At 38.0% G+C, this 22,166-nt stretch overlaps 1 protein-coding gene across 1 annotated transcript; it reads right to left on the reverse strand.

Moving 5' to 3' along the window:
• Positions 1 to 515: 515 nt before the first annotated feature.
• Positions 516 to 14,892, reverse strand: ppp2r1bb (protein phosphatase 2, regulatory subunit A, beta b). The gene is made up of 15 exons (XM_039670909.2): positions 14,743 to 14,892; positions 14,019 to 14,109; positions 12,622 to 12,722; positions 12,260 to 12,492; positions 12,015 to 12,162; positions 10,702 to 10,857; positions 10,499 to 10,613; positions 10,331 to 10,401; positions 6,675 to 6,809; positions 5,497 to 5,670; positions 4,537 to 4,597; positions 1,745 to 1,899; positions 1,511 to 1,653; positions 1,334 to 1,425; positions 516 to 1,242 (listed from the first exon to the last, which is right to left on the reverse strand). The coding sequence occupies exons 1-15, from the start codon at positions 14,818 to 14,820 to the stop codon at positions 1,226 to 1,228; spliced, it is 1,770 nt and encodes a 589-aa protein (XP_039526843.1). The 5' UTR covers positions 14,821 to 14,892; the 3' UTR covers positions 516 to 1,225.
• Positions 14,893 to 22,166: the final 7,274 nt, after the last annotated feature.

Below are 22,166 nucleotides of genomic sequence, written 5' to 3' on the forward strand. Positions count from 1 at the left end.
TTACTTCAGGAGTGCGGCACCACCAGTTCTTGCCAATTTCAGTGACGAAAGCATGCAATCCAATGCGGTCGATAAGATCACTATCCAGGTAACAGTAGAAAACGCTTTATCAGGAGACCAAAAACCTGATTCCACATTAATCTTTAAAATTATATAGGATGACAAACTCTCGAGTTTACTCTTTGATCCAACAGGTTTGACGCACACCCAGTTCCAATTAGAATCATGTGGCGATTAGACTGCAAGAGTGCGTTAAAGATGAATACGGCAAGATATGTGGTTCAAATGACTTTATTTAGTACTAAAGGTACACCAATATCCCAAACTAATTAAACAAAAACAGAACAATAAGTCGTTTCCTAAGAATGCAGTAAGCTGTTTGGAGCAATGAATAATAGTGTTCATTTAAGTCTAACCTCCACGAGACAAAGTTCCTCCATGCCAGCCCAATGATTACATGACCACACTTTTAACATGCCCCCCACTTAAATAAAAAGATGAAGGACAACTTACAATTGTACTATAACTAGACATTTCATTGGCACAAAAGTTAAAGCAAGTCTACAAGTCAATAAAAGGGAGATATTCAGGACGAACGAGGGCACAAACCTGCAGGCAAAACTGTGTGAATGAAATGAGTGATGCTGTTTAAGACGTGCATCCCATGTTAGAGCACAACTGATTCAATTACATGGTCCCTAGATGGAAAAAGCTTGTGATAAAGGTGTGACATCATTGCATAAAGCAAATTTCAAGAGAGCCAGTAATTACCCATTCACACAGTGCACAAAGAGGATTCTGCGGTTAAACAATGTGAGCACATTTTTGTCCCCTCTGGAGAGGGAACACGTGTAAACAATGTGCTGTGCCCTAGCAAATCTATCAAAGCAAATAAACAGGCATTTTGCACCATCTGCTACTGGCAGGATGAGCTCCGGTTGAAGAAAAGCAAAAGGCATGCTTAAGCAGGCATGTACAGATTATGATACGAATGTACAGGAATGGCTCACGGGTGATGTTTGAGAAGATCTAAGCTCAAACTGTACAAGCATGCAGAACCGAGCTGCTCTAACAGTGTTACTTAACCAAAAGTCCATCCTTTGAACATTCAATATCTTTGAGAGTAGAAGTAACAGACAATACTTAATCATTCAAAAAGAACAATAAATAGAATGCAACAGGTTTTGTGTTGTCAGTTTTTCACTGGATGTGGAGAGGAAGTCAGTCAAGCCAATGCAAGAACTACAGAGAGAGAAGAAAAACAAAAAGAGGAGAATGAAAATGATCCTAGTAAATTTATGCTTGAAGGTTAAAGAGATTAAGGGATATGTACCACTTAAAGCCTCCTGAGCAAAGTACTTCACATCCATATCTTGGTCCGTGGCTAGTTTCTCCAGGACTGGTTTGACTTCTGCCTGCAGAGCACTGTGGGATACATCAATGTTAGTATAGCTGTATGTTTGCTTATTCCATGAACAACAATAGGGTATAGGCAGCTATTTAAACAAACCTGCTGTCCAGAACTGGCCCGATCTTCTGTAAGCACTTGGCTACATTAAAGCGCACATTGGCCACTTGGTCAGTGGACATCTTGAGGACTACAGGCAACATGTGCTTGGTAGTGATTTCCTGTCCACATGCTTCAGACAGAGCCTGACCCAAAGAAAGAAAAGGAAAAAAAAAGGCTTCCAGTTATTCCCATCTTGCCACACCAGGTACTGATGAAATGACTATCCATACTTACATTGATGCAGAAAAGAGTGGTCATCCTGTGCAGGTAGTTGGAATCAATGGCCATGCCAAGGACTTTGGGCACAATGGTGTTCTCAGCCCATTCTGCTCCAAACTTCTCCACCAGCTTCATTAGGTTGCCGGTGGCAGCCTCTCGAATGGCATACACTGCAAAACACGGCAAAGATACTTCTGTTAACGCGCATACTAAAATAAATGCTGTGGGCCAACGCCATTTAGAAACTTTGCAATCACAAATATTTCAGTCCATGCTGCCAGATTTTGTTCACTGCCATACAACCTGATGAGACACATTCCTCAGTTTTGTGAGCAAGTAGTCACTTATCCTTAACAGAACAAAAATCTTATTGTAAAACCTTACCATCACTAACCACCACTATTATGTCTAGTCGTTACTCAAATTCAATATAAAATAGCATTAACAAACCATTTTACTTCCAAAATGTGACATTAAACAATAATTGAGAAAAACAAAATTATACATATATATATATATATGTAATATATATTTAAAAAAACAAATTAATAAATGTATTAAATTGAATTGAAATGGATCAATTAAAAATACATCCATTAAATAAATATGATCAAATAAATAAATAAAACGCATAAACATACAAAACACACAAATACAAAAATAAAATGGGATTTTTTCCACTGTATATTGAATAAATTTTGAAAACTAGATTTGTTTTTATAATTAGCAAGATTCACCAGTATCCTGCTAGTATTAATTTCACACAATAAAAGCAAGAACCTTTAAGAAAATTTTTACTTAAATCCCAATTTAAAGTCAAAACGGTGATTTATGGAGTGTCCCTTTAAGGGTTGATGACAACAATCTTTACCTTACTAGTACGAATTTTAAGTACACCACACTCTTTATCCAACAGGTCCATAATTTTCCTTGGTTTTCCTCCTCAAAGACGACAAGACATGAAATAAATTCTTCTGAAATATTTACTTCTGTAACATTTACTGAAATACTTGACATTTTCAGCTTTCATCGCTTGTTTGATCAGATTTCTGGTATGAGACTTGGACCTAATTGGTTTAAATCAACGTTGTTTTGGTGCTCAGCATTACCCCCACAGATTACATTCTCCCTTACTTCACAATAACCCCAATAGAGATCACAATCTAAACCATTTTACCTTAGTAAATACATACAAACATCCTGTGAAATTGTGCATCACAAATCTACTTAACATCAGACGGGCGGCTCTTTCAAATCAGTCAGACGATGACATAACCCCCTTTCTCAAAAGGCTGGGAAATTGCCTGAGACAATCCTATTTAAAGTTTAAAATTCATGACAAATCCCCTCTCTTGGTCCCCACAGAGCTTATGAAAGAAAGAAAAAAAGAAATAGTTCAAGTCAGCCAAAATGTGATAAGCACTTTCATGAAGTAGGTCAACCTTTAAAAAGAGGATTATAAAACACACACAAAACGAGACAATCCATTTGACACCGTGTACCTTCTGCATATGTGCCTGTGTGTATTTGTCAGAAAGATGAGTTCATATTTACACATGACAGAACCGATAAAAGCACCGCTTCGGCTCTGAGCTCTTATGCAAGACGATAGCACAGGCCCAGCAGCACAGGATATACAACAACATTCCAGTGATGTAACCCATCTGGGCCCTTTGTCTACAACTGTGTCAGAGTTTAATTGTGTGTGCGCGTGTGTGTGCGCGTGTACATGTTTTTTTTTATCCCGATGGGGACTTAAACTTGAATGCAAACAGACTCATGGGGTCACTGTGGGGACCTAAATTGAGGTCCCCATGGATAAACACCTTTATGATTTTTTTTTTTTGAAAATGCAAAAATGCAGAATGTTTCCTGTGATGGGTAGGTTTAGGGATAGGGTTAGTGTAATGGGATAAAATATACAGTTTGTACAGTATAAAAAAACTACGGTGTGGTCAAGTTCCTCACTGAAAATCACCATGCAAAACACCTGAACAGCAGGATCTACTCAGCACATGGTTCAGAGCAAGATGATAACCATTCCGACAAGCATTAAATTGAAGATTTACTAAGAGGCTCATCAATTTTGAAACATTCATTACCATTGACATGCCACTCAAAACAAGATCAGCAGGGAGTTAAATTCGTATCTGTTAAAAAAAAAAACACCTATGAAGCTGATATTGTGATGGCAAAGCTGAATTTTCAGCAAACAATTCTCTCGAGACAGAGTACCTTCAAGGCAAAACAATTTTGTTTCTAGCCCTTATGGTTCAAAAGTTACGTATTAGCATAAACATGACCGCAACTATGGACAGTTGGTGGCATTAGAGATTGAGTTAAAGACTCTAAAATGTGGTTAATGTTCAGACCTGTCCTCTATCTATGTGCCAAATTGTATAATTTTCCCACAAGTTGTTTTATGGGTTGCCATACACTTCAAAAGCAGAATAATAATAAAAAGAAAGGCCCCTAATAAAGACAGACACATATAAGTAAAAGAGAGAGAAGGGGGGTAAGAGTTATAGAGTCTTAATGATCTCTTGTAATTGTCCAACAGAGCAGAACAGAAAAGTCTAGATACATGCATTTCTTTTTCTCCTTTTGGGGAAGGAGTAGGACAGAAGAGAGGCAGAGACAACTGCTTCACGTCTTGGCTGTGCTGTCTTCAAATGTAAGCAAATGCATCTGCTTGAACTTATACAGTTTAAACGTTTTGGTTCATTGTTGTCAATAACTCAATACATCTTTTTACATCATTTTGAATAATCATACACTGGAAAACGAAGACCCAGAAGAAGCCCTACCGTGATCAATGAGCCACGCCATGCACAGGGAATTCAACTTCTCGTCGAAAAACTCCACTCCCTAGAAACAAAAGGAATATAGTTACATTACATGACATGCATTTAAAAGGAATAATTAGCTGGAAAAAAAATGTATTCCAAATTAGTTTATTAGTAGTACACTCTTTATGGGAGTTTAAACATTCACTTAATTATATTTTATTTTATGGAAAAGAGCTCCATAAAATATAAATAATTAAAAAAAAAAATTTTTTTACATAATAAAACAACATTAACAGGTTTGAAACATGAGAGTCAGGAAATGATTATTTATTTTTGTGTCTGACAAATCTTTTCACGAATCGTGTCATTTGCTTCATTCAACGAACGAAATGAACGAGTTGACTCGGGAAGAGATTTGTTCATTTTGATGAACGAGTTTGAATAGGAGTCACGAACGCGCATCACAGAACAGAGCAAGTCGAGCATTTGAGCTTATAAAACTTAAACGTTGATATTTATTTATTAAATGAGCGATCGTTTCACTTGATAAGACCCTTATTCATCGTCTGAAATAGTTTAAAGCCCTTTGAACAGTTTGCACTGAAACGGTCTTCTGGACCTTGAACCGCTTGGTTCCCATTGAAGTCCATTATATGGAGAAAAATGCTGGAATGTTCTCATCAAAAACTTTATTTTCTTTTCGACTGAAGAAAGAATGACATGGACATCTTGGATGACATGGGGGTGAGTAAATTATCAGCAAAAGTTTTTTTAAAAGTGAACTACTCCTTTAAATTGTATGGAAAAGAGCTTCATAAAATATAGATTTAAAAAAAAAAAGATTTTTTTTTAAATAATAAAAGAACATAAACAGGTTTGAAACATGAGGGTCAGTAAATGACAGATTATTTATTTTTGTTCACTCAAGATCCATCTAATCAATCTCTAAGCAAATGCGAGAGTGGTGCTCAGACTAACCAATTGGCCAGCCAGCAATGGCATGTATTCAATGATGGCCAGTCGAACCCTCCACTTGGCATCCTCAGCCAGCTCCACTATAGCTGGCAGAAGAGACTGAGAGAGCTGCCGGATCCCGATCACCTCATTCACACAGTCCAGATTCGAAATGATGTTCAGACGCACCTCAGGGCACTACAGGGAAATAGTACACCACAATATATTTATAATTAAATCAATCAAATGAAAAATATATATGAATCTTTAAATAACTTGTCAATTAATCAAATTATTACTTTTTCAAATGAATGAATTCATTTAATGTTTAATTGGTTTAAATTTACAATTTAAATGTTTTTGTTTTTCAAGGAAGGATTAAACAACGCTAGCCTGGTAACAGACCGTCAAAGACTTCCTTAACAATAACATGGAAAGATTAACCAAGCACAATAAGATCGGCGTATTATACATGTCTTGAAGAAAGTATGCAACATTCATTTCATGGCTTTTAAGTCATCATAATTTCTTGTAATCATACGAGTTAGTCATATGTATGAATTTTACTGAAAAAGAAAAGGTCTCTTTTTATATTTCCTTAAAAGGCTCCAGGAGGACGCCACACTCATGTGATATTGTTACAGAGCATGCATACATGCTGCCAAATATTTGATGACTTGCTTGAGCAAGTGCACTTTGGTGATGACTGACTAAAATCCAAACAACAAAGTTTGTTAGTCAAACAGAGCCGGACAGAGAAGCGGCCAATGGAAATACACTTCAGGACGGAATTCACAGAGCCCAGCTCTTTACATTTTCAGATTGTGTGTTTGACAATCGAGAGGAGTCCAATAAAACAGAAGGGAACACAAACACAGGAGGAAAGCGTTTGGATGGGTTTTGGTTTTGGCATGGGCCAAAGTTCAACTTCATTTAAAAACAGACTAAGAGTTTATTACTACAATCTAAAAGCTAATACGTCTCAGAGAGTGCTCATGGATGAGAGCCCAATAAAAGGAACATCAATCAAGGACTTTAGTGACGATCCGTTAGGAAACATCCCTTAAGCTCAACACAAGGTATCAGACCTGGAAAATTAACATCTGTTGTCTCTGCTCTAAAAAAACAAATCAGAAGGAGCTTTGACCACAGGAGTAAGAGAGAAACAGATGAGAGACTAGGGCGAGCTCCCGGTTGGTTACCTCGTCCTTCAGTTGGGCCAGGAAAAGAGGCAACAGATGTTCTACGGTGTTGTCCTTGCCCAAGATGGTAGAGAGACCCATGATGACAGAAGCCAGGGCAGACTTCACATGCTGGTTTGTGTCAGACACTAGCTCCTGTTAAGGGAAGAGAACGAGGCTTGAGGGCTTTGAAATCAAGCTATTCGTTTACAAGTAGCTGTAATCAGAGAGACGGTCATTGTAGAATGGGATGAAAAAAAACATATATATCCATCAAATCACATCTCAACTCTGAATAAATCTTCAGAAAATACAAATCAATCAAAACATTTTATAATTATGTCCACTTTACAGACAATTTGGCAACGAGTCATTCATACTACTCGCCTACACTATCGCTGAAAAAAAAATGCATCTAAAATTGTTTTAGAATCATACCATGGCTCCCTATATTGATTCATTTGCTGGCTAAACATTTCCAACCCAATCACTGGAGTCTGGGTGGGATCCATTTGAGCCTGCAAACCTGGACGTTTATTCGTTTGTAAAACATTGCAGAAGGTCCAAAAACCTGAATTATCTTTGATCTGCTGTTTCAGCGAGTGGCTTGTATGGATATGCTAATTCCCGATCACACCAGCTGACAAAGTAAGCAGAAAGCTGCTTGTATCTGTGAGGGAGAATCCGTTTGCAAACATCAGGTCATGAGACTCTCAGACACACTTAATAGCAAAGAACTCCTTGTGCATCCCAAGCAAGCACACCAAAGGCTGTTTCACTGTTCTTTGTAGTCCAACTCAGGAAAAAATATATTTATATTGTATATTTGGTATATTTCCATAAGACACTAACTACAAATAGAAAAAAAATTAAGGGCCAATCATAATTACATCATATGTGAAGTAGATGTGAATACATACAACACCAACATTTTCAAGAGACAGCTGAAGACACATCTTTTTTTGCAAGACTTGATCCATTAATACCAACACTTTATCTTCTTTTTGTACTGCGTTAGATTAAACTGGGAAGGGTCATAGCACCTGCACATTGTTTCTATTGTTCTCGTTGGATAAAAGCGTCGGATAAATGAATAAATGTAAATGTGGCAGCCGACTCATTGAATCAGATCTCTGGACAAACTGATTGATTAAATTCACAAATTTCCGGAACAACAGACTTACAAAATATACCATGGCAGCAAGAGTTACTACAGTAAAATCTTGATGCATTAATATGGCATCTCCTTTAAAATGTATAAGAAGATTTGTTGTCATTTTTTTGTTTAAACTTTTTTGGTAGGGGGATACTAGTTTCCAAGTATTTTTGGCAGAAAATTGTTAAAATACATTTTATCTAATATTTTAATTTATACCATGGTCTTTCTGAATATTCACTTTTAATTGGTTGGCAGGTGTGCAATAAAACCTTTTAAATGACAGTTCTATATTAATGAGTAGCTTTCATTAGCACACACACAGGAACATAGAAACTTGTCAACGCTGCCCAGCGACTTTAATAAATATCTATTGAATTGCCCCATTTTATTACTCAGCAAGGTGGTAACGCCACTGATTTTCAGCAATTCAACTATTCAATTCAACTCACCGCATCATTGCTAAAGACAAGCTATCTTTTTTTCGCTCTCTTTTGGCTAATTAATTCAAATAAATGTTATGATTCAATCAAATAAATGTAACCTTACCACACTACTATATCTCCGTGTCTGATTTAAAGTGGACAGAATGCAGCGGATCCAAAAACTTTACTCAACTAAAAGTACTTACTCAAAATAAGAGTAATAAATCTTAATAGTTACTTGAGAGTAAAAAAAAGTATCAAGGCATACTCATTATACTCATCATACTCAAGTCATTAAATCATGTTTAATTTGGACTTTGAGGTGGTGACCATTTTGATATTTTAAAGTCAAACCGTTCTTGTCTGTCAGTTATATAATGCGACCTGCATTACATAACTGACAGACAAAAACGCCGGTTTGACTTAAAAATATCAAAATTGAAAATACTGCGGAAACAAAGACACCTACATCTTGGATGCCCTTGAGGTAAGCTAAAATATACCAAAAATTAATTTCAAAGTGAACTATCCCTTTAATACAGTAAAACTGTACTGAACAGACATTGCCCCAAAGTCCCTCTTTCACGCTTTTGTTAAAAGCCTTGCAGCTTCATTTATAAAATACCATTTCACTTCATCTAGAACCACAATTTAGTCAGTCACATACATATACCAGGAAATAAAAATAATAAAAACCTAATCCTAGGCTGAGGCTACAGTAAACCTAGAGACAGACTGCTGACATGGGCTCACTAATGGGTGTAACGGATAACAACAGTGACCCCTGCTGCCCATGACCTCAGAAAGGATGGACAGTTTAAAGACTTGAGCCTAGTTCACACTACATGATTTTAAAAGCGGTTCACACTATATGACTTGCTCTCAGTGAAATCAGGAATGTTCAAGTTGTTTAGCTGTTCACACCACACAACACAAGGTGATAGATCCACAACAGGAGGTAACTCACTACACGAGTTGACAACGCACTACCTAGAGATACAACCACGATCAGATGATAAGAGCAAATCATTTTTGACTCTAATGAGAGCTCTTTCAGTACTATGGTACGGTCTAAATCAGGAAAATAATCAAATAAATAACGAGTTGACAACAACTCTGTCACCCAACGATTCTATCTTGTCTACAAACCACATTTTGTCATAAAAAACCAGCAATAAAACGAACCAGAAATGACGCGAAACAGCACGTGCGCCTATACCCAGCGAAGAAGAGAACCCAACACTTGAATATGGACGTCAGACAGAAACACTGTTGCTGCACACTGTTTGCGCAACAATCTGCTCTGAGAAAAAAAATAAATAAATAAATAAAAACTAAGATTTACCTGGTGTCCTCAACCCATGCGTTGCTTTGAATGGTTGTACTCATGACATCACTGAGATTGAGTTGACTCGCGCAACGGCTCTGGATATCTAGCAGGCTATTTTTCTGGGAGCGTTTTCGCTGCGTTGTTGGCTCTTTCATACTAACAGATTGGCAAGCGTTCATCGTCCGCTAATCCCCCGCAATTTGACCTCAACGATTTGCAAATCGGATATAAATCGGGCTTAAAATCCTGTAGTGTGAACTTGGCCTAAGTTAACTCACCTGCTGATGATGACCTAAATATATGAATTAGGGGTGAATTAGGGGTGTATTGGTTTAAATTACTCACGGTTCCGTTACTATTACCGTTTTAGGGTCGCTGTTTCGGTAAGGTTCAATATGTGCTATGTTCGGCGATGTACCACGGTTCATCTTAAATCTGATGACACAAGTGCATGCTGAACCATGAAAGCAAATTTGAAGTATGAGCTACTTTACCGCAATTATTTTGTCATTAATTAAGAAATCTATCACTTGTTTATGGCAAATATATTAACACCCCCAAAATAACACAAAAACAACCAGACTTACAGCAAGATCTCTTGTAGAGACAACCTGGACACCTTCCCAGATATGATATCACATTATCAAAAAACAAGCTTGAGCTTTCTTAGTACCCCCTCCTGAGATCTTGGCCAGCACCGTGCAGCATAACTGTTCAGCCACACGCAATTTCATAAACAAGTGGGCGAGAAAAAAAAAATGTGTACCTTGACGCATGGCAGAATATGAGTCATGATGATGGTCTCCCTGCTGTCTTCAGGCAAATTTTCACAGAATACTGCAGAGATAAACAGGCAATGAAATAATGTTGTTTTTGTGTGGCTGTGTTCATAGAGAAATCAAGCTTTGAGAAGTTGGCAGAAGGGACACCTCACCTTTCACCTTGTTGGCAGAAGCAGCCCGGACCTCTGCCTCGCAGTCTTTCAACAAGTTCTGGAAGGCCGGGACCAGATCATTCTTGGTGATCTCTGGGCCAACTGCTTTTTGCAACTTTACACAAACAGAAAAACATCCACTTAGTCTCAAGTCTCAGAGGAAACGTGGATAACGGCCAAATATGCGTTTCGTAAGTACCCACTTCTGAGAACTTGTCTGCCACCATGTAGCGCACCCTCCAAGACTTGTCCTCGGCTGCCTGACGTAAAGTGGGCATGACCAGAGCCTCCAAGTCATCCTGTGGCAGGAGAGTGGCAATGCTGACACCAGCTTCTACTGCCAAAAGACGCACAGAGTCCTGCAGAGAAAAGTAAACGTCTGGGTTAATGACATAAGAATGCAATTTCCACCCACAGGAAAGAAAGAAAAAAAAAAACATCTTGTTTCAAACAAATGTGCCAAGTTCTTGGAAATGTAATCTTTATATTCATGTTGGGTTTGAAAAATGCATATACCATTTAAAAAATGTAATGTGTGGTGAAAACGGTAATGACACGTTTTAATAGCATAGCGAGCACCAGGAGAATGTGCGCGCGGCTTATCGGTGTAAGAGAACCAACGAATGCCTGCATTGAAAGCACGAGTACTGTGTGAGGAACAAAATGAACGTTTATGGAGTTCCAGTGACATTACTACATTAAACTGCTATGTTGAATATAATGTATAATAATGCAATGGGGAAATTTTTGTGGCTCCTGATAATAAAATATATCATACATGTATATTATAAACAACACACATGACCACAATTACATAAATTCAATAAAATATATTTATATAATAAAAAAAAATTGAATTATTAAATAGATGTATAGTTTAAGCATATATTAAATTGAATCGCATTTTTAAAGCTGCAATCCGGGGTTTTCCCTCTTTGTCGCCATCTCTGTTCGAAAACTGCAATTGCAATCATTTGCGTAATTATCAACTTTACGCAAGCTGGATCCGCCATCAAATTGATAAGTTTAATTACATCAAGTGCTGTTAGAAAAGGCTATAAATCTCTACCTCCAACATTCTCACACGCAATATAGCCGAGACTCCTTCTTTATGTGTACAGATGTGACGTAATGACACAACATAGCTTATACTAGCCGAGACTCCTTATTTATTTGTACAGATGTGACGTAATGACGCAATATAGCTTATACTAGCCGAGACTCCTTCTTTATGTGTACAGATGTGACGTAATGACGCAAAGACAAGCTCGAATCTCCCGCAGAAATCCACCAGTACCACTGGAATTAAAAAGAGCTAAGGGAAGCAGATAGTTTTGAACACTGGCTGGTTATGAATTTTCTCAAATATGTATTTTTGGATGATTTAACCCCAAAAAAGTTACAGACTGCAGCTTTAAATAAATGAGCAGATCTGAAAAAAAGCAAGCATCATGCCTTTGCCCAACCAATAGCCCCAATAAACGGTCTTTCTGTAAGCAAATGTGTACCAGCGTACCTGCTCATCAGATGCTAGTGCTGTAAAGAGAGGAATGATGTCACTCTTAACATAGTCCAGCTCCAGAACCTTAGCAAACTCGCCTAGCTTAGAGGCGGCAGCACGACGCACCATGGGAGTGTCATCTGAGCAAAGTGTGCGGAAGTGCCTGTGAAGACAACCATATCAATAAATACTGAAGAACATGACCACAGTGTAGTGATGTTGAAAGAACGTCATCAAAACAAGGCATCATTTGAACTTACTGACGGATTTCCGCTTTAACAGTACTGGACACACGAGGGTAGCAGACGCTAAACAGCCCACACGCAGACGTTCGGGAGGTGAACCAGTCGCCGCTGGCCAAACGCTTCATAAGTGGCACAAAATGCACCTCTAAGTCTACGGGGGAATGTTCCTGAGAGATCTTTCGCAGAGACTCCACGGCCTTGTCCCGCACAACCGTTTCCTCCACTGTGGCCAAACTCTCCAGGGGAGGCTGAGGAGGAAAAGTGCAGGATGAAAACATGCAGTAAGGTGTTTTCTCCACACCAGATAATCTATGACTAAAAACTCATCTGGTCATTATCCTATTATTTAACCGATTCTTTTGCCTTTTATCACTTACCAAGAGACAGTGCACAAACTCTGGACCTCCAACAAGTACAGTGAAGCTCCCGAGCTGCTCAGCCAAGGCAAGAAGAACTTCATCCTCATCATATATGGTGTCTACAGATGAAGGGATGTTAGTTAGCTAATTGACATTTTGGCAAGTAATACTTCCTAAAAGCAAGTGTAACTGATGTCAAGATCTTTGAAAGAACATCAAATGGTAAATAACCAACAGTATGTAGTACAATCCATGAATTTCCTTCAGGAGTAAGAAAGTATCAATCATTAAAAACCAAAAAAAAAAAAAAAAAGGTAGTTATTTTTCTAGATTTTCTCTTCCTGTGCATTTTATTATATTTGGTTGTACAAGTTTTTTTTATAGTAGTTAAACCCCAATTAACATAACAAAAGTTTGCTTGTGAACCAAAAGAAAACCCAGTATGATATTTTAGTATAAAATAAAAAAATCTATTTTAAATAAATAGTAATAATAATATAGTTATAGTGAAAAATTCATTCATGCGCTGAATTACTGAATTACCAGTAACATTTACCAGTAATATAATTACAATGTCATAATTTTATCTGGTGAAAAAGAGACCTATTTAGAACTCCATTTCAAATACTTCTGAATCCCAATGTCTTTCTTACAATCTGCAGCAAGTTTACATTCACATCTGCCTTTAATCATTTTTTTCTTTTTTTATAAAACCATTTCACAATAAAAAAGAAAAGATGATGTCGCTATTAACATTACGACTATTATTGCAAACTAAAAGGGCTGCCACGAGACCGGTCACCGCTATAGACCATTTCACAAGATGTAAACAACACTGGTCCAGAAATACTTCCTGTTTCAGTTTGTAACTGTTTTCTTTATTTCACATGTAAAGAAAACATCTTAAAGATGCTTGTTTAACTTTTTGATTCAATTTTAAATGTTCTGTTGGTTGTATTTTATCCCAGCTTTTATGTAGTGTTAAAAAACTGAAACAGGAAGTGCTTCTGGACCAGTGTTGTTTACATCTTGTGAAATGGTCTATATGCACCTGTCCCGCGCCGAGAGAGGTCGAGAGACAGGTGCATATAGCTTTGATGGGTAGCCATGGAAGAAAACGTTTGTCACTACTTCTGCTACATCATGTGACTATTGTTGCAAATTTAATTTGTTTTGCATTTTGTTTTGCATTTTAAAATGTTTTACAATATTTGTTAAATTTGTATAGCAAAATATATATATATATATATATATATATTACATCTAACAGGAAAAAATAGCAGATCAGAAGAAAAAAAAATGATGTGTAATAATTAAAAACAAAAGCCATTCAGCAGTTAACTTGTATCAAAAATAAAAAATGAATAAAAAATTCAGAATCAGAGCAAATGCAGATGGATGAATTGAATTCTTACCAGTAAGGAAAGGCAGTAGTTCAGTCCGTGTTCTCTCCACACCCAGTGCCAGAGCAATAGTGGACAACTTCTTAATACTGTTCAACCGCAACTAAGGATGTGCACAGAATTAAAGATGCAACCCTGCCCAACATCATGTTTCATTGCTTTAAGCATAAAGATCTAGATCAGTGGCTCTAATTCATAGTACTGGAGGGCAGTTGAGGACCTCAACACTGCACATTCTGGATGACTCCTTCACACACATTATTCAAGGCTTCAAGACCTGCCTTGGGTGTGTCAGGTAAGGGGGGACATAAAAATATGCAGTGCCTGGGGTCCGTCAGTTCAGTTTTAAAAACATAAGACTGGATCATGTCAAACCATAGACTAGAAAAACATGGTGTCAAACTCGCATCCTAGTGTACACCTTTTACCAGGCCGCCAAAAACGCAAAGTAACGTTGTGCAGGCAGCTCACTAAGTTAACTGTTACGTTTTGACACACAGCCGGTCAATTTCACGATTATTATGACGGCCAACTTCTATCCACACACAGTTTTCATTGCACAAAAACAAAATACTACAAGACAAGGAGGAGACAATAAGGATAAGAAAAAGCGAGTTCTTTTGTAAATGATTCGCTGTATGAGAAACTCGGTTCGCGTAATGACAGAGGATGCTAACAAATCGCGATTTATATATAAATATGAATCAACCCCAATTTTTCTTATACTGATGTCTACCTGAACATCTTCATTCCTCAGTTCATCGATTAAAACCGCGATGGGATAAAGCGAATCGTCTCCGTCTGCTCCTGCCATTTTAGACTTGGATGATGATCACCTCCTCAGACTCAGAGAAGCTTCCGGTCGAAACAAAGGCTGATGGGAAAACACCCTACAAATTTAAAGTCCAGTTACACCACCATATATGCATAGGCCTACATACAAATAAAAAAATAAAAAATAAAAAATAAAAATAACAAAAAAGTCTATATTGGTTGTAATATACTAAATGACATCGATTCATATATAAAAGCCAGATGCAAATTAATCTTGGGTTCCTTCTGGAATTTTAGCTTTGAAATTCCGATGCACTTCTAGTCTTGATGGGAAAGATTCAGAATAGGAATGTACAAGTGCATGAATCAAATGTACTATTGTAGTATTTTTAAAATAGCCTACTTTTATAGTGAAGTTGAAAAGAATGTGACAGAATGTTTTGTGTGTGTGTGTTTATGTTTTTTCTATCCCGATGGGGACTTACCTGAATGCAAAACACTCATGGGTGTCACTGTGGGGACCTAAATTGAGGTCCCCGTGGTTAAAATCAGGCAGAATTATTATTATTTTTTTATATAAAAATGCAGAATGTTTCCTGTAATGGGTAGGTTTGGGATAGGGTTAGTGTAACAAAGATAATAAACCACAAATTTGTGTGTGTGTGTGTGTGTGTGTGTGTGTGTGTGTGTGTGTGTGTGTGTGTGTGTGTGTGTGTGTGTGTGTGTGTGTGTGTGTGAGAGAGAGAGAGAGAGAGAGAGAGAGAGAGAGAGAGAGAGAGAGAGAGAGAGAGAGAGAGAGAGAGAGAGAGAGAGAGAGAGAGAGAGAGAGAGAGAGAGAATTGGTAAAAATTCACAAGAAATTCATTGAAAGGTTGTTTTGTATTGTATTCATTGTATTGTTGTTTTAATACATCCGAGTTATTTATTTATACAAAAATAAAATCTGGACTTTTTTATTTTGAAAGCTTTATTTTGACAAAGCTTTATTATTTCCATCCAGTCCAATGATATTTAAAAATATATATATTATTAAATATCCACATTCTGGGCAATCAACATTCTGTTTGGTTCGGTATATGACCCTAAAGAACATGCAGAGGGGGGCTGTCAGCTGTTAATAATCAAGTAGCTGGAGGCCACTCCGAATGACGTCAAGCATTCCTCGCTCACATCAGGCTCTCTCAGATCTAGCCCTGCCTCCGATCGCCTGTACTCTTTCCTCAGATGCCTCCCTCATATTTTCCACTCTGAGCTTATTAATGTTAGAATATGATTCCTGTACTCTCTCCTCAAAGGTCCAGGCCCCTCCAGGTGTGTGCAGACCACCCTTGGCCCTGGCTGTTTATATAACATCAGGCTAAGCTCTTTCATGTACTCTACACTTTTTAGGAAGCAAGAGGAAGAAAGAGATTCAGCCTGCACCCCCTAAACCCTTATCTCAAGGATAAACATGATCTTGACATACTTGCATACTCACATATGTGCATAATGTCGGTGCCTGTTTCACATACTTGCATGAGAAAACCAGAATACAGCTTTACAGGAGAGCAGGGATAATGACACTATTTTGTTTTTGCAAATTTATTCAGAAAATATTTAGCAATCTAGGACTAAAATTTAATTTAAAATAATAATAATAATACATTTGTACTGGGCCCCTTGAATTTTAGCAAATGATCTGTATTGTGCAATGAATTATTACTGATATTAATGAGCAGCATTATATTACGCCTGTTAATGTATTTCCATATTTACTTCTCTCTATATGAGGATATAACAGCGCCTTGGCTAAGCTGCATTTGCATAAATTACTACACCATGTCCGATTAGATGTTATACTTGTCCTGTTGCTTCAAAAGTATAGTCATTACCTGGAAAAGAACATTTGTTCTTTGAATTAATCTCCGTTTGCTGTCTTGTTCCCTGGTCTATTGTTGCAAAAATACATGGGAGAATCCATTCGTAACATGCAATTTTCTGCAATTTTACATTTCAATTTTAACAGCTAAGATTTCATTTAGTGCATGGGAAATTACCACATACACACTGATGACCTTGAAAATAAAAAGATTGCTAAAAACACAGTACATGTGCCAAACTGGCATAAACATATTAACTGCAAGCAGATGAACCTATCCTGGCGGGTATGATGTCAGCAGGTAACTGATGAATGTTCATCCAGTGGAAATACATTTAGTCTCACACCTCAACCACAGCCATCACTGTTCGCTCAACTTCTTGACCATGGACCACCAACTTAGAATGAATGACTCATGCCTAAAGAGGTGAGCTGGTGGTGACAGGTTACAATTTAGAGTGAATGGTGCTGGTGGATGTAGGCACGGTGAGGGAAAACGAAGCAAAGGAAGAGATCGGTGGCTCAGGGTCACAAGAAGGACAGTTTCAGGCAAGAGGATGCTTGACTTGCCATATAGTCCGTTTGTGAAATGAAAAAAACATTTGGAGTTAAAAAAATTATACTGTCCTTATTCTAAATAACCTTTGCTGTTGCAACCCTTTTTCATTGTAGACCAAATCATTCAGCTCCAATGCACAGATTTGAAATGGTTTGAGACATATAGTTCCACAGTAAATTTATCCCATTGCAATTTTTTCGGGAATAGATTGTTTACAGAAATTAAGAAGAGAGATCCCTTAACCATTCTGTAATTTTTCAACTTTTTACAAAAAAGTTTTTTTTTTTTAAATTTGAACAGTATTTTTTGAACAGTAGCATCAGTGTTGATGCTAGAGGTCAGAGGAGAATGGGCCGACTGATTCAAGCTGATAGAAGAGCAACTTTGACTGAAATAACCACTCGTTACAACCGAGGTATGCAGCAAAGCATTTGTGAAGCCACAACACGCACAACCTTGAGGCGGATGGGCTGCAACTGCAGAAGACCCCACCGGGTACCACTCATCTCCTCTACAAATAGGAAAAAGAGGCTACAATTTGCAAGAGCTCACCAAAATTGGACAGTTGAAGACTGGATAAATGTTGCCTGGTCACATGAGTCTTGATTTCTGTTGAGACATTCAGATGGTAGAGTCAGAATTTGGCGTAAACAGAATGAGAACATGGATCCATCATGCCTTGTTACCACTGTGCAGGCTGGTGGTGGTGGTGTAATGGTGTTGGGATGTTTTCTTGACACACTTTAGGCCCCTTACTACCGATTGGGCATCGTCTACCTGAGCATGTTTCTGATCATGTCCATCCCTTTATGGCCACCATGTACCCATCCTCTGATGGCTACTTCCAGCAGGATAATGCAACATGTCACAAAGCTTGAATCATTTCAAATTGGTTTCTTGAATATGACAATGAGTTCACTGTACTAAGATGGCTCCTACAGTCACCAGATCTCAACCCAATATCTTTGGGATGTGGTGGAACGGGACCTTCATGGATGGATGTGCATCCCACAAATCTCCTGTACACAGTCTTGTTCTAGTTTTTCAAAAAATGCCACTTCTCCGCAGTGACGTGCTGATAACAGAAAAAGCAGAACCTTCCATCAGAGCAAAGCACTTTTCAATCATCCAACAGATGATGTACGGCCAACCTCCCCCTCATATTTTCACAGCTTATAAAAGTGCGTTGCTATGTGTGACGTGAACTGGTAGAAGATTTGAGGAGAGACCAGAAACGGAGCAGCTGCTGCACAGACCAATTAGCTGAGGCTCGTTCTGCTCTTCTGAATCAATTACTGCAGTCATTTAGCAGCAGAGGCAGACTATGGGCTGAGCTGACACTCGCTGACGTCAAACCTGCGTCCCATAAGGATGTGCAGGCGGAGGTGTGATAGCAGGGATGTAAAGTGAGGGAGGAAAAGGGGGTTGACTGCACAAATCAAACCTTCTTGAAAGCTCTGAAAGCTGTTTTCCCCCTGGATCATACATCCATTTCCTCCTCCTTTTTCTGAGTATGGCAAAGGCTTGCACTGACGTCACATTGTGAGGCCAATGAAAGCATGGTGCTGATGGTGTTTTTTTGGGCCTGAATGTGCCCTGGATTACTTTGAACTGTCTGAACACAAGGGACTGCTTACTCAAAAACCTTTTATGTTATGAAACAACACAGTAGAGAGTGATCTTTGAGGCAAAGGTCATGCAAGTGCAAACCCATGCTGTAATGAGGTTATTGGTCTGGTCCAATTTTTACAGTAGACATTCATTATATAATTTAAAACATTTATAGAGAGCCTTAACAAGTGTAAAACTGGAAAAACTGGAAGAGAGGGGCGGGCTACTCTCTGAGAAAACAAAGGAAATTAACATTTGAACTCTCTTGCTATATTACCATCCCCGTTCGAGACACAATCACACTTGAGTTAATCACCTCCAATTTACACACCATTCCCTTCACCCATCCCTCCCTGAATTCACTGAATAATCTTTATGGTTTAATATGAACAATTATCATTCAGTATTATACATGTTTGGTATCATTTGAAATGTCTCAGTGCGACGGGTACAAAGGTCTCATTCCCACAGAAGTAAACCAAAAAGGTAATAAGGTGAGAAGAGTTTAGAGATATCTTGTTAACTACTGTAGGTGTGCCGCCATGTAAATCAACTTCCCAGTAAGTCCGGGACAGTGATTAATGCAAATTCCCACTGTGGACTCATGTTTATATTTAAAAGGATGTTCCTGCCTTGGTCTGAGTATTTAGGGAGATGCTGAAGAAGGTTCGCGGTGATTTGTAACCTAAATTAGCATATGATGCATAGATACACATCAGTGTGTCCGTGCCGGTGCCCGTGTCTGTATTTGTAGATGTGTCCGTGTCTGTGCCGGTGACTTTGCCTGTGCCGATGTCCCTGCCGCTGAGTCCATGGAGGTGTGTCCGTTATATGTCGTGCCACATTAAAGAGTGCCAAAAAGGTATTTATTGTTTGAATTTTGTAATAAAATGTACCGAATTTCAAAAGTAACGAAGTACAAAGCTTTGTTTGAACTCTATTAGATGGGATGTGCACTGCAAAGTTTTGTTCATTTATCAACTGAAAACAGCATAGACTGAGATTAATTCTTGGGATATTAGAATCGATATTGGTTCTTCAAAAATGAGAATCAATTAAAACCGAGAAGCCGATATTTTTTACCCAGCCCTAGTAGCAACGTGTTTACCACCCAGAACACCAAAGCAACCAGATGCAACAAATGCTAGCTACAGCACATTAACAATTAGCAACTCCTTAGCAACCCCCTAGAAATGAATTAACCACCCAGAACACTACAGCAAATGCATAGCAACATGCTAAAACCACCCAAAATATGTTATCAACAACACAGTAAGGACAAAAACACTCAGAACACCTCAATATCCACCAAACAATGCACTAACCACATAACACTGGAGAAGCCACGTAGAAACTAAAAGACACTCAGAACACCTTCACAATCACCCAGAACTTCCTAGCTACTGCCCATCAACATGGCCAAAACAGTCAATCTCCTAGCAACATCTTAGCCACTCAGAACACTGTACCAACTGCATAACAACAGTCAGAACTCCTTAGTAACATTTAAAAAAAAAAACAATCACTTGACAACAACCCATCAGGTTTTGCAGAGTTTTTTTTTTTTTTTTTCAGAATTAGGTTAGTTACTATAATCAAATTTGAAGATATATAAAGCAGCTTCTAACTGATGTCAGGGACAAGTTATTGTGTGTTTAACGCTCAATATTTATCCACATCTAATGATGAAAACTTGAGGACACTTGAGTGAGTGCTCTTTTTCTAGTTTTACTATGGACAAATGCTGCATATTTTGAGTATTTCAAAATATTATAATTTTGAACGTGTGCCCACATAATATGCACACCCTAAGCTGAGATGTTGGTGTAGCCTCCAGTATAGTGTCAAGAGAATCCAAATTTTTACGTCAGGTTGCCATGGCAACGGGAGCAAATTTGACCCATGATTCACTTGGTGGCTAATTGAAGTAAAGTCTGTGAGAGGGTCAGCTTGAATGCACAACTGATTTGGTGAGCAATCCGGGAAATAGCGTGTGTTCGGAGCACTGGCTGCAGGAGCTGTCGATTAACCTTGAAAGGTTCTCAGCAGAGGGGCATGTTATTGACCACCATAGGGTCCAACATGTTTAAACCACGTCATTTGACTTCACCTTGAAATATATTCCCTATAAATGTGGTATTTTAAACAGTATAATAAGAGTCTGAATAGGTTTTCTATGCTAAACTAGCTGCATTCACTACTGCACTTTATAAAGCCTCCTTATGACCATCGTGATACTAATAGTATTAGGCAAGGCAAATATCATATTTCATACACTGGTAATTCAAAGTGCTTTATATATAAGGAAATAAAGTAATAAGAATAACAAGGTGAGAATTAAAAAATAATATAAAATATGTTAAAAAAGTTCTTGATAAAATCAAATACAGTGCAATCAGTTGGACGCAGCACAGTGAGTTAATAAGTAGGTATTAAATTGCGGTCACAGCCTCCGCTGCTCTTCACTATATTGCGGCTCGTAAAGATAGCATGAACATCGGATTCAAGCAGCAGACTTTCAAAATCCTCTTCTTCCATATCATGTTTAGTTTCTTCTGTCATTGTCATACTTCCTATCTCCACAGCGCTTGTTAGCTTAGCTTCCAAAAACAAGATGGCGGATATTGATTTCAGTTTCTGCAAGTGAAGTCCCACCCACTGATCTGTAATAGGCCTGTAGGGTGAGTGGGTCCCACACCCTTGAATAATAATGAGCTAATGTTTGTAGTCTCTTGTCATTTCAATGAAATGTGACTTCCTGCTTATTATGACGCAAAATTATGATTTTTACGTCATAATAAGCAGGAAGTAAAACACTTAAATCCTTATTTCTCCCATCTGAGGGGAAAATAAGGGAATAAACCATGACCATTCAAAAATATGACTGGCTTTCTAAAGATACAATGCTTAATGCAAATGAGTGAAGGGTCCCTTTAACATGCTATATAAAAATATCTGTGGGGTATTTTGAGCTAAAACCTCACGTACACACTCTGTGGACATCAGTGATTTATATCTTGTCAAAAGGGCATTATACCACCCCTTTAAACAATAGAGAGTTGAGAGTTCAAAAGAACAGCATTTAGTTGAAATTGATTTTTTTGTCGGATTATAAATGTCTGTAAATGTAATGTTTGATCAATTTACTGTAGTGAATAAAAGTAGGCTATTCATTTCATACCAATCTTTTGAATTGTAGCCTACTGAAGGAAACTGTTTTGTTGTTGGCGATGTGAGAGTCATCTGTTTTTGTAAAACAACCTTGGGTTAGAAAAATGACAGTAGGCTTTAAAAAAAGGCTAGGCTATTATAAATTTGTAATGAAAGAAAAATAATTTAAACTGCTGCAATTTGAAAC

The sequence above is a fragment of the Pimephales promelas genome, chromosome 16 (genome assembly GCF_988280905.1).
Source record: "Pimephales promelas chromosome 16, fPimPro1.hap1.1, whole genome shotgun sequence".
NCBI classification, from domain to species: Eukaryota; Metazoa; Chordata; class Actinopteri; order Cypriniformes; family Leuciscidae; genus Pimephales; species Pimephales promelas.

What these genes read in the sequence shown, in the direction of transcription:
- ppp2r1bb (XM_039670909.2), bottom strand. Translation starts at nt 14,820, where the DNA reads ATGGCAGGAGCAGACGGAGACGATTCGCTTTATCCCATCGCGGTTTTA. An exon ending in GTTAAAGCGGAAATCCGTCA is followed by an intron (nt 12,163 to 12,259) that starts GTAAGTTCAAAT and finishes TTGTCTTCACAG; the next exon opens with GCACTTCCGCACACTTTGCT. An exon ending in GGGCCAGTTCTGGACAGCAG is followed by an intron (nt 1,426 to 1,510) that starts GTTTGTTTAAAT and finishes TGTATCCCACAG; the next exon opens with TGCTCTGCAGGCAGAAGTCA.